Source organism: Drosophila obscura, unplaced genomic scaffold (genome assembly GCF_018151105.1).
Source record: "Drosophila obscura isolate BZ-5 IFL unplaced genomic scaffold, ASM1815110v1 contig_150, whole genome shotgun sequence".
Taxonomy (NCBI): Eukaryota; Metazoa; Arthropoda; class Insecta; order Diptera; family Drosophilidae; genus Drosophila; species Drosophila obscura.
Genome location: NW_024542736.1, coordinates 4803731 through 4818277, shown reverse-complemented (window position 1 = coordinate 4818277; position 14547 = coordinate 4803731). Strand labels below are relative to the sequence as shown.

Below are 14547 nucleotides of genomic sequence, written 5' to 3'. Positions count from 1 at the left end.
AACTTGATTCATTGCATATTTTGCGAGTGCGAAAAATTGAACCGGAAATGCCGGCAACAACAGACCAAAAACAGGTTGTACAGCTGCAGCTGGTTGTGTGTTGTTTGTTGCGTGCTTAACAATTTGAGCTTATTTCGGATCAGTAAATACCATGCATAATTTCCACTCTTAATGCTCATACTTTTCACATTTATTTTTGGTCCAAAGATTACGCACAACAGGTGCGCTTCAGCAGCGTTCCCACACATTGGCAGCTGAGTGGGGGATTGAAATCCTCTCAGTTCATCATCTGGCGACCAGCAGTAGCAGCAACAGCAGCTACAGCAGCAGCATCAGCTTGTTGTACACGAACATTCGACAAACAAAATTGAAAGCATTCTTCCAGGCGCACACTTAAATTAGCATCTGAATAAATGGCAGCCAGACATAAGCGCTTCAAACTCTTCAAACTCGTACTCGGAGAAGTTGATCCCCCCATCACCAAGTTCCACGACTCCCATCCCCATCCATCCTCCACCCATCCCTCATCCAACAGGAGCAACAATTTGTGTGATGTCAGAAAACTTTCGACGTGATTGAAATGCTTTTTAATTTTTCATCAAAATCATTTCATTGCGTCAAAAATGTTTGGGGATCCGTCGAAGTGCACAAAAGGCTTCCCACATCCATCCATCCATCCATCTACATATATACCATACTATATGTGTATGTACATATGTACTCGTATAGAGGGAATAGCTGAGACCGACACGCCCTAACTTACGGGGACACTGCGCTTAACCTTTTTGCGTGGGATTGGTTCATTTTTGGCATAATCATGCGACAGGCATTACAGGGCTCACCAAGGCGGCAAGGGACGCAAACAGTGGATCAACTGGTTGGAAAACTTGTCAAATTTGATGCGACTAGCGTACAACTGATTTGGACCCTACTCTGACAGCCTAAGGTACCCATCAGCATGAGCCTTCACTTAAGTTTTGAAAGTAGACTAAATTTCTGGTCTTGCGAAAGATGGGAAGGGTCCCATGGTTTCGCAGTCAACTTTTGCTGAAAATGATGGATTATCGCTTTTTTGTGCTAACGTTCACATGTTTTTATTTACCAGTAAGTATACAGCATCCACATATACATACATACAAACATATGTATATATATATATATAGCTTTCCGTTTTGGGTGCAGCTTCCATTCCCTAGAAGGCTGACCCTTTTTGGGTGGAAGCTGTCGCCACTGAGGGACGGCGCTAAAGAATTAATAAATGTAAATCCGCATGAGAGTGCCTGATACTTAAGCCACACAAAAGACCACACTAATCGCTTTTTTCTGTTGTTGCTGTTGGGTGGGTGGTTGAGTGGGTGTGTGGGTGTCTGGGTGTCTGGATCCCTATTCATCCGGCAAGGGGAATGGAAATGGGATTTGGATTTGGATCCCAGTACCAGTACCCCAGCACCAGCAACCAAAGCAGAAGCAAAAGCAAAAGCAGAACCAATGGAGAGCGGGCGACATAACTTTTACACAGCTTTTGCTATTTAATCATTCAAATTGACTTTTTTCTTTCCCTGCCTGATGGACGTTAATTTTGAAATTCCTTTTTAAATGCTGCTCTCTCTCTCGCTATCTATCTCTCTCTCTGAGCAGCCCCACATCCACCCCTTTGGCTGTTCCGCCTCCGTGGGCCGGCCGGTCGGTCCGTAACTTCGCTTTACGCTTGCGGCTTATAAGTTTTTTAGCCTTCGCTCATTTCATTTTTTTACGAATATTCTTTTTGTTTTTCCGCTGGCTCACTTAGAATGCGCTGAGTTTGCATTTGGCTTTCATTTTACCATTTTACCGAGAGCGCAGAGCGCCTTTCACTCCGATTTTTTTTTTAGTTTTTTAATCAAGATGTTTTAAATGCGGCCTGCCGACCGGCCACCCACGCCAGTGAATGATGGATTCTTTTTTGTCTGATTTTGCCCATCCTCTGCTCTCTCTCTCTCTCTGCTGGGTGGGGCAAAGTAAACAGAAAACAGAAAACAGAAAGTTGGTTCGTTGGCTCGTGGGTTCGGCAAAGATTTATGCAGATAATAAAATGAGTCTTCAAATGAATAATCAAGTTTTCCATGGCCTGGGCACGGACTGGGGACTGCCACTGAGTCTATGACTGTGACTGGGGGCGTATCCCTGCTGCCGTTCGTCTGTTCATAATTAAGGTACGTCCTTGAGCCGAGCGCTGGCCACTCAATGATAGCGCAACTTTTTGAAAGCAATACAAAGCAAATGCCTGAACCAAATATGGCCGAATGGCCAGAGCATTCAAGTCAAGGACTGCACCATTTTAGCCACCTGCTGGAGCTGATGCTGGCGGGCATCTTAAATTGGTCGAGGAATTTAAGCAATTACCTGGTGAAACTTTATAGAAAATGAAATTTTCTAGTGCTTCACCGTTTTATTACCGACTCAGAGCGAGTCCAGTTCCGAGTCCGGGTTATTGTGTCCTGCAGCTGCAGGTCCAGGTGCTGGACAATAAAACGCCGCAAACAGCGGGGCGGCCATAACTAAACGAAGGCACAGGGGGGTGGAGTGGTGCGGTGGGTCGGTGGATCGGTGGTCATGGCCACAGTCAAAGCTGCAACTTGTTAGACTTCCTTGCTGGAGAGCTACGTTTTCTTTTCTTTCCTTTTTTTTGTTTTTGTTCTTATTTAGTTCCATGAAAAATGCGATTTTTACGCGCCGCTGCAGCTGCCACAGCATTTTCCATTGTGAGGGAAATACCACTCGGAGTCGTAGCCCCAGCACCGAACTTGTCAGCCCTCTGGACACACTTGTTGCCATTGTTGAGATACAAAATTAACTTTTACGCTTTATTACCGCAAGAATGGTGAAACAAAACAAATCTTAAGTTGCAAGTTGCACTGAAACTCAGTCGCTCCCTCGCCCTCTCTCTCTGTGTCTGTCTCTGTCTCGGCAACTGCCACACCATGAACTGAACTTCTGCTGCTGTGTTTCTATTTTGTTTTTGTTTTGGTTTTGCTTTTTGTCGACTGCATCCGGAGGCCATCAAAATTGCCGGAAGCGCGCGCCGGGCAGTCAGTGGCATTGTCATCAACTCAATTACATTTGCGCCTCCTTGCCCCGGCAACAATTGCAGCGAAGGAAAACCAGTCGCGGCCCCAGTCGCGGCCCCAGTCCCGGCCCCAGTCCCGGTCTCAGTGCCCGTCCATTGTTCCCTGACTGATGACAGAGCCTTCTAAACAAGCCGCACAATACGCACAGCGTCGCTGGCTTTTATCTGGCCGTTCCTCTGCTCCATTGTGTCCCGTCTCGTGTGACGAATGCGACAGGAAGCGCCCGGAGTCTTGATAGTCGTCCGTCCGTCCGTCCCCGGCACAAAGACCCGGCACAGCAACAGCAAAAGCAACAAAAAAAAAATGCCATCCAGCAAGGGAAGAGTTCTGCACCTTTCCGTATATCTATGGCGCCATAATTTACTGCTTCCCCCGTCTGCTGGTAATCTATGGCTGCCGCTGCCTCTGCTGCTTCTGTTGCTGCTGCTGTGCTGCTGCTGCGGCGGCGGAAATGTTTCACAGAGATTAGCACAACATGTCAGCATTTTGATTTACCTGCATGCCACGAGATTTGCCTTGCCACAACCCCACAACCCCCCACCACCAACCCCCAATCCAATCCCCCACGAACTAAGCTCTTCCTGTCAGAGGAGAAGACTCCTGCTGCTGCTCATCGAATCAGTAGCGGTATCATTAGCCAAGTTTATGTTTGCTTCTCTATTTCCAATGCAAATTGAAACGACTGGGAAGCTGCCAGGGACCGGCAAGGGCTCAGCACCAATTGATTCTTGAGCGGATTATCCAGGCAGAGATGCGTCTCGTTGTGCACCAGCTGTGTGCCACGTCGCAGCCAGCGCTGTGCCTTCTTTCGGGTCTTGTGCCTGCTGCAGGCATTCAGGGTGAGTCGAGGGGGCTGTGAGTTCTCCTCCACTCCGAGGCAGCGTTCTGTTGCAGTGCTGAGCTGCCCGCTTTGGCGCAGCAGTCTCCAGTGGGTGATGTCGTTGAGGTAGCAGCTGTCCAGGATCACTGGCAGCTTCACTTCACTGTCCGTGTCCATGTCTGTGTCCGTGCGTCGGGCATGCAGACAGCGGTGCCCATTCTTCAGGGTGCCCATCGCAGCGAGCTCGTTGAAGTGCGCCCTGACATGAAGGATTCTTTTTGATGAAGTGCCGCGCCACGAATAACTGTCGGCAGACAACTCACTTTAGTTCGGGGCTCACATGCCGCAGATACCAATCGAAGCGATGACACTGGAGCTCCAGCTTCAGCTGTCGGGTGGGGTGGTCCTCCTCCTGGTCGGTGGGGAGCAATGGAATCTGCCTGGCCGCCGGCTTGAGTACGTAGAACATATTTTTATACTCGTCCAGCCAGGACTCGGCTATGATTTTTGAGTTGCTGCAGGACAGGGAGTGGAAGCGAGAAGGGGATTCAATCAGCATGCGACAGGAATGTTCATATTAAACGGATGCTGCGCTGAAATAAATTGAAAAATACCAATCGTCGATGCGTCCATTTCACACCTAAGCCACAATACCAAGCCACCCAAGCCAATCCCACACCCCCTCAATACCTACTGTAGATAGGTGGCCAGGGCGGCGCTCGACTCGTGGTCAAACTGCGGCGGAAAGTCGAAGGCATGTCGAGGGCGAAAGATGTGTCCGATTCGACTGCAGGGCACGATCTCAATTTGTCCACCGCAAAGCCACAATTTAATGGCTAGCTCGATGGATTCGCCGCCCCAGATCTGCAAGAGAGAGAGAGAGACGAAAAAGCCAGCTAGAGCAGTTGTTGTAGCTGTGGCTGTGGCTGTGGCCAGCGTCACTCAGGGTGTCACCAGCACTCTGCCGTGGCCACTCTGACATTAGCAATTAGCGCCGTTGGCACAAGTTAATTGGGTTTTGCGCCCTCGTCCTCACCTTCAGGCGGGAGTTGAAGCCACGCAGCTTAAGGAACCAGTCGCGTGAGATCATCAGAACGCCCCCGGCAAAGGCCGGACTCGGGTACGGCTGCTCGGGGGCCTCCTTCGCCGACAGCTCGCGCTTCAGCCAGTGGAAGTGCAGGCTCCAGTCGAAGCCACCCTTGAGCAGCTCGTTGCCCTTGCTGTACCTCAAGGTTGTGGGGTCAATGGGGTCCAGCAGCGGGCTGACCGCCAGCGTCGCGTTCAGCGCCAGTCGATCCAGCAGGGGCTCCAGCCAGGCCTCGTTCACCTCGCAATGACTGTCCAGAAAGAGCAGGAAGTGGCCAGTGGCCGCCTCGGCTCCCCTGTTGCGTGACCAAATCAGCCCCTGTCGCCGCACATTGCGCAGGCAAATGAGCGTCAGGCGACCCCGGGTGGCATACACTTTGGCCATCAGCTTCTTGAGGTCGTCCAGCAGGGAAACTGAAATGGAAGAGTGTAGAAATAGCTGCAAAGATTGACGTTCAGAGACCCACCATCTTGACTTGCATCGTCTATGAGGATAAGCTCGTGCAGATAGTCCTCTGGCGTGCGGCTGATCAGGGATATGATCGTTCTAAGGAGCATGGAACGGGCCTCGTTGTGGAAGCTGATTACGACGCTCACCTTGGCGCGAGAGGCGTGCGGCAGGCTGTAGGTGCGCTGCGAATCACAGCTGTCCAGCGAACAGATCATGAGCACAGATCAGGGATCCCCACAGCATCCGCTACTCACCTCTCATGTCGAGTTCTGGGCAGCCATCGTACTGCACCCACTCTATCACTCAGCTGCAGATTGTACTGGTAAAACGCCGCCGATTGTTCTGGTGTGTGCGAAATGAACTCTCGCCATCCGAACAGACGTCTTTCGTCTTTGCCTTTGCCATGATCCCCCCCGTCAAACAGCAGCAGCTAAAGGGAATTCACTGTAGATCGACTCATTATACATCAATTCCAAGGTATACTCACTCTGCCCGTGAAGGTTTCCCTCTGCAGCAGAACTAGCAGGAACACAAATTGGCAGACAACAAAGCACAGGGCACAGATCATGCACAAGTGCAGTCGCTGAAGGGGCATGCAGCCGGACATGGCCTGCAGGGAGAACTAAAGCGATGCCACATCGCGACGCAAATGTTGGCCGATCGATGCGGAAATCAGACCGAAACTAAACCGTTTACAATGGGCTCTCACGCTTCGCCTCCACTGGCACCACCTACTCGTCTGACTGCTTCCCTTCCAACCAAGACTTGTGTTGTATTTTTCGATAGCATTGATTATGTCGTCACATGCGGAGGGTTGAGCGATTGTATCGAATGCCACATTCGTGACCTGCTCTTTCCCCCGCCCAGCACTCGCCCCAGACGGTGTTCGGTGTTCGGCGCTCTGTCACACTTGTCATTGATAAATGCTCGATAAGTTTGGCAAATATTTGTGTGCAGCTCGCAAGGTGTTAATTGCAGCACACGGCACTATCTATTACCCATGGGCTGTCATTTCGGTAGATGGTGTGGCAGAGGTGGGTGCGGGGGTTTGTTACAGATAGCCATTGGCGTTAGTTTCTTATCCAAGTGATAAAAGAATTGTTGATGAATGATGAATGATATTGATACGTGTATGAGCCACATTTCATACAGGGTACATGTGCGATTAAGGGTATATTGTATGTATCAGAAAGATCGATGTTTTCAGCACCATTTTGACCTTGGCCTTACAACGTAAACGATTCGCAACAGGACCATCCGCGGCAAATCGAGATTTGTGCCTGCTCTTTGAATTTCCGTTTTGAGATGGCCGTCAATACTGGACTGTATTCAGTCCATTAACATATTACATATAGAAAGCATGAAGCGTTACGGGGAGATTTTGTACGGTATGACACTGCCAACTATGGTGGATCTGAGATGTTCTCAGGCGTCCTGCTGCTGACTACGCTCTTTAATAATGCAAAAGCCACTGTCGACTCAGACGTGCTCCAGCTGAAGATTTTGTTCCAAAGAGCAAAGGCAACGTATGAAAACGACCGAATTGATTCAGCAACGTTGGCCCAGGTGGAAACGGCTCTGCAGATCTCTTTGCAGGCCGAGCAGAGCCCCCATACGGTGACACTGCGAGATCTCGTCGGGCACTCTGTTAACCACAAGTAGAGCCAAGCTATACCGTAATACCCAGCTCTACCACAACAAAAGGTCCCACAACCCTAGGCAGGTTACGGGTTACCATTCAAAAAATCCTCCATAGCGTACGAACAGATGTTAAGAAATTACGAGTCAACCTCGGCATAGCGCAACCAGAGTGGCTTCTGGAATCGTTTTTACGTTTATAAATTTTAATTTATTTAAATTCAACATCCAGATGCCAAAAATCGAGTGCAATTATGTCGCAATATCATCTAAATCCTTAATATTTAAATGATATTGTGAGTGCAAAATATATATATTTATATATATATATATATTAGGAATCAACATAATTGCTGATTGACATTTCCAGGGTATTTTCAGGCATGGAAGGAGAGGCTTCTTCATTTGATTTCATGCATTAATGTTTGCATTATATGTAATTGCATTATTTGCCCTTTTCCTGATTTCCTGATGTGTAAATGAATATTTTGCAATTCATATTTTTGCCTGGGCAAAAATTAATTGACTGTAATGATTTGCACTATTTTCCGACATTATCCCACATTCCACATTCCATCAAACTGCCCACCCATTAGCGCTGTATCGCATTCTGGTTCGGGTTTGTTTTATTTGCTTTTCATGGAAGTAATTGCTGTTGATTCGCATGCGAAACATAATAATGTGATAGACCTGCAAATATAGTATGTATGGGCTATAGACTGTAGCCTGTTCCATGCCAATCAGTTTATGGCAAATAAACTGATGCATCGAGGATTAATATGGAAATGGCTCTTTGTCCATTCAAAGAGGAGTCACAGTCGGAGTCAGAGTCAGTGTCAGATCGGAGTGAATTAAATTGGCTACCAAATGGCCAGCACTTTCATTGAGTTGAGATTAAGTGGTCGGGGCCAGGGCTGCCTGGTTGCCTGGTTGCCTGGCAGCGACTGAGCCCGCTGTTGCCTCTGATTCCGCCACTCGCATATTGGCATTCCCTTTTTATGGCCTTTTGCTGCTGCCATAAATATTTCAAAGGCCAGCGTCGGTTGCCATGCACACACAGCACACAGCACAAAGAGGAGAAAAGGCAGTGGTAACAACTGCTATCCACACACTAGACCATTGTCCATATTGGTCAGTGTCTGTCCGTTCTCCGTGCTCCGTTGTTTGTTCCCCCCCTGACCCTTTTGGGCCATACTTCGGCGGGTGTGCTCTGCCTCTGCCTCTAGCTCTCGCTCTGATGTGATTTTATTTAAAATTGTTAGGCAAAGCGGAAGTAACTCATTCAGTTAGCAACAAAATCAGGCGCCCTGTTTTCTGCCCTCACCCTCGCCCCCATCCTGCTCGGCTAAATTGGAGTGTGACTTCCGCATTGCATTAGGACTATACTTAGTTGTTAGTACTGTAGTTGTAGCTGGAACTAGAGCTGTGGCTGTGGCTGTGTCTGTGGCTGCCGTCCAGTTGCTGATTGACTTACGTGCCTCTCGTTTTCCTCTCCGTTTTCGGTTTGCCGTGGTCGATTTTTTGCCCAGTTTTTACGTGCAGCGGAAATGCATTTTTCCAGTCACGTTTCCTCGGGCCCAGACAGTCGCCGGAGAGACCCCATCTTTGGCTCTGGCTTCAGCTGCTGTTCCTGGAGCCCCTCCCAAGCCCCTCGCAGTGGAGGTAAGACATACACCCCCACTGAGTGGCAACGACAACATCCAAAGATTCTTTTGTTTTGTCGGTTGGCGTTGGCGTTGCCGTTGCCTGGCATGGGAATTTATTAAGCCGGGCGTGATCTATGCTCTCTGGCTGTGTGAATTAAAGTGCCTTGTAATGGAGGTGGATCTTCCTTCGGGAGATGCCTTCCGCAGGCGTCGCCCTAATTGTATGCCAGGTCGCGTGTGCAGCTTAACAATTAATGGAGGCAGACGAGCCAATTCACGGGCTTTCAGGGAGACAACATTCGATATTCAATATGTTTTCAATTTGCCATTTTTCTCGTCCTTTATCAGGGTTTTTTTTTTCTTTCGATTTCTGTCGCTTTGCCTTTGGTCGTATCAAAGGCAATCGCAAAAGCCGTAAAACAAATAAAAATAAAACGAAATTATGCCAATAAATGAATTATAAGGCACACGCACCACGCACCACGAGGCGTATACGCAACGCTAGTCAAAGAAGCGGGGCGACAATGCCTAAGTGGCATGTAAATGTCTGCCAGAGTCTATACATACTGCACACTCGTGTCTGTGTGTAGGCGTGTGTTAGTGTGTGGCCATGATTATTATATGGCCACTCACACACACATGCGTGTTTCTGTGTGCGTTATGATAATGTTAACAGCCTCCGACAGAGGCACAGGAGCAGGCAGGCAGCAGCAGCAGCAGGAACAGGAACCGGCCCACTGCCAGTCTCAGGCTTCTAAAATTTTATTAGCAAGCGGCTTATGGAACTTTGAAAATAATAACAAAAGCTTCGCAAAAACAGCAAAGGAGAGGGCGAAGAGAGTGCCAGTCTCTCCCCTTCTCACACTCTCTCTTACTGTCTCGCTTTCCTCTCCTCTCTCTCTCTTGTTGGCCATAAAGAATATTGAGGAAATTGCTTTCTTTGCACTCGAAATGCTCCGCAGAGCGACCAGACCCGAAGCGAAGCGACGCGACGCGACCCGGCCAGAGTCTGCCGCTTAGCAGGGTGCACTCATTTCGAAATTGTTGCGTATTATCGTAAAATTTTACGCACACTCAGCCACACACACACACCCACACCCACACACTCGCACTCACACTCGCACGCTCACACACATTCCAAGGACGTGCGCACACATACAAATGCGTTCTGTGGGTAACAGTTTTTTCCCGCTTTTCTTTTGTTTTTCTGGATCTCGTTTTCACTTTGCCGGCGACCGCATTTTTCTTTTCAAATATTTCCAAACCCGACTGCAGATCCATGTGTGTGCGTGCGTATCTGTGTGTGTTGGGCTACAACAATTTACAAAAAGATAACAAAAGATTGCGATTTGTTTATTGTGCCGCCATTTTATGAACTGTGGTCGCGCCCTTGCATTATTTAGTTTAATTTAACAAAGTGCTCTTGCCATAAAGTGATGTGTGGCTAATTCTGCCGGGCCTGCCGCCTGCCGTCTCCCCAGTCCACAAAATGTAGAGGAGAAACACATTCACTTCAACAGGCAAAAAACGTAGGCTAGAAAAGAAGGCTTACTTTTGATACCCTGCTCAATTTATGTTTAATATCCGCAATCAGGTCTCCCATATAGTGTATCCAAAAAGCCGTCCAAGCATTGAAAACCTCTTTGGGGGGTACGAAAAAAAAACGGTGCACATCGATGGAAATATAATTTCAATGATTTTCCATTTCAATTTTAGTAGTGGAGGCAGGATGTGGATGGCCAAAGAGAAAAACCATTTTAATGATGTTTACACAGCTCCCATGCACCTGTCAACATCTCCCACTCCGTGTCCCCCCTCTTCTCACTCACTCTCTCTCTCTCAATGTATACGCCTCGCTTTCAAATTCACTAAGCCCCAACACCCTACCCCGCCACTGACTGTGTAACATTTTGCGCTTTATTGCGATTGACTAGAACTTTTCACTATGCCCGACGGAGTACTTTAGTTGATGACATTATCGCTGCAATACAAAAGGTTTTTTCCTGCTGCCACTTCATTTTTGTGCTCTGTGTTTGTCAAGTTTTTCTTTTATTTTTCTTTATTTTTGCTTCTTTTTGTTGGGGAAACTGAGCAGGCAGCCGAGTCCCTGGCCTGCGCCTTGGCCTAAGCGTCTGCGCCTTTAATGCTTCTTTTGGGGAACTTTGATTCGACGGCGGTAGCAATTTTTCATTAATTTGATTGAACATCAGCCGAGCCAGGCGAAACGGAAATGAGGCAGAACAATTTAATGTCATATTTTCATTTGATCTTCAGGAGTCTGAACTTGCGTTGGGGGAATCATTTACAACAAAAAAAAGGTGGCACTGAACCCTCATCTACGAAACCTGAAAATCATTGAAAGACAAACCTGAACAATGTCGTGGCATCATTTAAGTTTATTGTATATTCATGGGTATAATTATTTGAATTTGATTAGAATATCTCTTTGTCGATGCCCGAGAGTCGAACCTGATTCAGCTTCTTGCTGATGTACCGCTTCTCGTCGAGCAGCCGCATATAGACATCGACACTGCTGGCCTTCGGACAGTTGTGCCCCAGAATATTGATGCCACAGAAGCTGTTCTTGAGCACATAGGGCAGGCCAAAGTTGCGCTGACATTTCGTGGAAGCCTGGGTGTTGACCACGCAGCTGGTGTACTTCTTGATGACGATGCCATTGGGATCAGATAATTGGCTCTTGCATTTTTCATCCATCACCTGGGCGGCTCGATTCTTCCGCAGGTGGGTCTCGCGGTGATTCCACGTCCACAGCTCGACAGCCTCGCTGGACTTGATGCGATGCTGGCAGAAAGGCGGTGGCCTTGCGTACTGATCGCCCAGCTCCGCTCCCAGCTTGATGAGGGTAAGCAGCTCCTCGCCGTCTTTCGTCGTGAAGCCCGTCGCCGGACTGTTGCTGGTCACATTGTAGCGGCTGCCATCGAACAGCTTCACCAACATGGACGTCGCGTCTATGAGGCAGGTGCTCACCGTCAGCACATGCTGCTTGTCGACAATGATCCCATTGCAGAAGAGCTTCCCCTGGAACGTTATTCGCACGACATAGTCATCCAGAGGGATCTGGCCATTGGTGCTCTTCGCGGTGGTCGATCTGGCCTTGTAGCGGTGCTCATGCTCGAAGGCATAATGTCCCTTATGGTAGCCGAAGTGGGGCTGCCAGTCGTCCTTATGGTATCGCAGCGCGTGCTTGTTAATACGGTGGTGGGTGGTGGTGGCTCCGCTCAAGGCACAGACCAGGAGGAGCAGCTTGCAATGCAACATCGCTGCCATCTTCGTCTGCATCTGTTGGATAACGATTGAAATACTTTGCACTGGTTACGAGACCGCAAAAGATTGAGCTGGATAATGGATTCGTTTTGCTTTGCTTCAAGCGTTCCAGGTTGAAGGTAAAAACTGTACCACTGATTGCTACCCATTCGAATATATTTGTGCCCACTTTGGGGCCGGTATTTCGCAATGCTTAGAATAAATCATTGTCCAGCTTGGCGTTCTTAATGAACTTAATTTTCTCCATCACATAGTCTGCTGCATTGTAGACCATCTTATAGACGTCGACCCCGAAGGGTTCGGGACAGTTGTGACCCATAATATTGATTGCACAGATCTTTCCATCGTAGACCAGGGGACTGCCGATGGTGTTCTGGCACTTGGTCGAGTACTTGGCGTTCTTCACGCAAACCATCGAGTCGTGGATCAACGTGCCACTGGGGTCTTTTATGCGCTTGCGGCACTCCTCCAGAGGCAGCACCTCGGTGTTCTGCGTGTGGACACTGTGCCGGGTGCGTATGTAGGTGGCCAGCTGCACCACGAAGCGGGGCTGCAGCGTGGTGTCGCACAGCATGGCCTCGCTGTTGGTGACACTGGAGTTCGTGCGGGCAGTCTTCAGTTCGAGGATGGTCAACAGCGAATCCTTATCCACATGGAAGTGCTCGCTTTCGTTCTTTTGCGTTACTGGCATCACCTGGTTCTCGAAGTTCTTGATTGTGAGCTCCTCAATCTGCACATTGACGAGGCAGGTCGCCGCCGTGACGACCAGGGTATCGGTGATGACGGTGCCCACGCACAGGAACTGGCCGTTGTTGTAGATGCGCACGAGCAGATCGTGCAAAACTACGGTCATGGCCGACGAGCGAAGTTTAATGAGGGGCTCCTCGCCTGTGCCCAGCACAGGTGCAGTTTTCACCTCCGGGTAGACAGGATGATGGCGCTTGTAGTTCTTCTGTGTCCGGGGATTATGCTGGGCGGCATACGCCGAGTACAGAGAGCGATGGAAGTGGTACGTGGGCTTCTTTGTCTTCGACCACACCGCCAAGACGGCGAGCATCAGCAGAAATTGCAGCAGCAGGAAGCGGGACATGGCCATGGCTTGACGTGGGTCCAATAACTACCGCAAAACTGCTGGTCTCCCCCCGAGTAGGTCTAACCAATCACTTGGACACGCTCTCGTCCGTTGCGCATCCGTTTAGCATGGTTTCAAGCTGCAGGAAATTGATTGACCCTTTATTGCGACCAACTAAATATTCATTTAACCTGCTTAATGGCCAGGGCAAGAGCCGAGGGGGTTGTCGTCTGCATCGACTCATTGAAGGGACCCGTGCCCGTGAAGGCCCGCAGGGCATCCGTGGCCAGCTGGATGAACTTGATGGTGTGCCTCACGCCGAAATATATGTCCATGGTGTCGGTGTCCTCCTCCTCGTCGCAGTGCTCGCCAAAGATGTTAATCGCCGCCAGCTGATTGTCTATGATCAGCGGATCCCCGGGGCGGGTGTTGCAGGCCGATTTCACGGAATGCTTCATATTGCTCACGCAGTAGTACTCCGGCTCGAAGAGGAATTCCCGGAAGCCCAGCCCCTCGTAGGTGTGCTTGCAGCGCTCCATGTCCACCACCTTGGTGTCGTGGAGCGTTATCTCGTACTCCATGGGGTTCAGGAAGGCCATTCGGACACTGTCGCCCGCCTTGGGTATCTTGCGGTACAGCTTGATGTAGCGGTACGTATCGCGGTCCAGCTTCTTGGTCAGCGAGATCAGGGCGATGTCATTGGCCGTGCCGTTCTCCTTGTGGCCAGGCATGTAGAAGGCGTTCACCGCGTGCGGCACCGTCGTGGTGCGGTGACCAATGTCCGCGCCCGTCAGAACGTACATGTACTTGGCCTTGTACTCGCGCACCGGCTCCGTCGTGGGCGGCAGGAAGCAGCGCGCCGAGGTGATGATCATTCGGCGCGATATCAACGCCCCCGAGCAAAAGAGCGAGCCCTTGTAGTAGATGTGCACGTAGTAGGTCTTGTGCACTGCGGGATCGAATTCGTCTCTCGTTTTTGCCTCTGCCTCGTGCTCCATGTCGCGCTCCTCCAGCTGCGCGCGATTGTAGTTCACGTGATTCGCTTTGCTGTGCCCAGGATTGTAGTACACGGGCCGGTGGTAGTTCTCGTCGTACATCTTCACCCAGTTGGCACTGCTCCAGGGCAGGCCCAGCAGGAGCAACAGGTAAGTGCTTTTAAGCCACATGTCCAACCAAGATTGATATGGTTTCAGCTACGATCTCCCATCTCCGGCCAGCCATGGCTAAACAGATTTGGGGGGCGAACTAACAAAATTAGTTCCACTGGCACTCGTACTGCAGCAATATTAATTAAAATCTTTGATGGAAGCCATGTTTCACCTCTTTTTCTTCTTCTCATTCTTCGACGTTTGTTTCATTGTTTGGGCATTTTCATTTGCATTTTTTGCAGCATATTCCTGTGCGCCCCCGAACATGGACATTGGCCATTGCATATATCAGGG

The 14547-nt window shown here is 49.5% G+C and overlaps 4 protein-coding genes across 5 annotated transcripts; all 4 read right to left on the bottom strand.

The window, feature by feature from the left end:
• Nucleotides 1-3749: 3749 nt before the first annotated feature.
• On the bottom strand, nucleotides 3750-6101 carry LOC111068430 (putative polypeptide N-acetylgalactosaminyltransferase 13). Of its 2 annotated transcripts, XM_022357901.2 has the most exons (7): nucleotides 5952-6099; nucleotides 5719-5894; nucleotides 5481-5659; nucleotides 4964-5427; nucleotides 4622-4791; nucleotides 4251-4442; nucleotides 3750-4186 (listed from the first exon to the last, which is right to left on the bottom strand). In XM_022357901.2, exons 1-7 carry the CDS (start codon nucleotides 6069-6071, stop codon nucleotides 3751-3753), a joined length of 1737 nt encoding a protein of 578 aa, XP_022213593.2. In that variant the 5' UTR covers nucleotides 6072-6099; the 3' UTR covers nucleotide 3750. The 2 variants fall into 2 exon arrangements, with proteins under 2 accessions (XP_022213593.2, XP_022213602.1); XM_022357910.2 differs by lacking the exon at nucleotides 3750-4186 and having other exon boundaries at nucleotides 4442-4520; nucleotides 5952-6101.
• A 5023-nt stretch (nucleotides 6102-11124) lies between these two features.
• Nucleotides 11125-12064, bottom strand: LOC111068606. Its single transcript, XM_022358206.1, has one exon. It carries the CDS (start codon nucleotides 12046-12048, stop codon nucleotides 11182-11184), a length of 867 nt encoding a protein of 288 aa, XP_022213898.1. The 5' UTR covers nucleotides 12049-12064; the 3' UTR covers nucleotides 11125-11181.
• Nucleotides 12065-12226: 162 nt separating this feature from the next.
• LOC111067318 (seminase-like) lies at nucleotides 12227-13129 on the bottom strand. The gene has a single exon (XM_022356377.2). It carries the CDS (start codon nucleotides 13127-13129, stop codon nucleotides 12227-12229), a length of 903 nt encoding a protein of 300 aa, XP_022212069.2.
• Nucleotides 13130-13245: 116 nt separating this feature from the next.
• Nucleotides 13246-14279, bottom strand: LOC111068953 (trypsin). Its single transcript, XM_022358768.2, has one exon. It carries the CDS (start codon nucleotides 14269-14271, stop codon nucleotides 13288-13290), a length of 984 nt encoding a protein of 327 aa, XP_022214460.1. The 5' UTR covers nucleotides 14272-14279; the 3' UTR covers nucleotides 13246-13287.
• Nucleotides 14280-14547: the final 268 nt, after the last annotated feature.

Coding starts and splice junctions, on each gene's coding strand:
- LOC111068430 (XM_022357901.2), bottom strand. CDS start 6,071: ATGTCCGGCTGCATGCCCCTTCAGCGACTGCACTTGTGCATGATCTGT. Junction 4,792..4,963: donor GCTTCAACTCCCGCCTGAAG/GTGAGGACGAGG, acceptor TCTCTCTTGCAG/ATCTGGGGCGGCGAATCCAT. Junction 4,187..4,250: donor CATGTGAGCCCCGAACTAAA/GTGAGTTGTCTG, acceptor CCTTCATGTCAG/GGCGCACTTCAACGAGCTCG.
- LOC111068606 (XM_022358206.1), bottom strand. CDS start 12,048: ATGCAGACGAAGATGGCAGCGATGTTGCATTGCAAGCTGCTCCTCCTG.
- LOC111067318 (XM_022356377.2), bottom strand. CDS start 13,129: ATGGCCATGTCCCGCTTCCTGCTGCTGCAATTTCTGCTGATGCTCGCC.
- LOC111068953 (XM_022358768.2), bottom strand. CDS start 14,271: ATGTGGCTTAAAAGCACTTACCTGTTGCTCCTGCTGGGCCTGCCCTGG.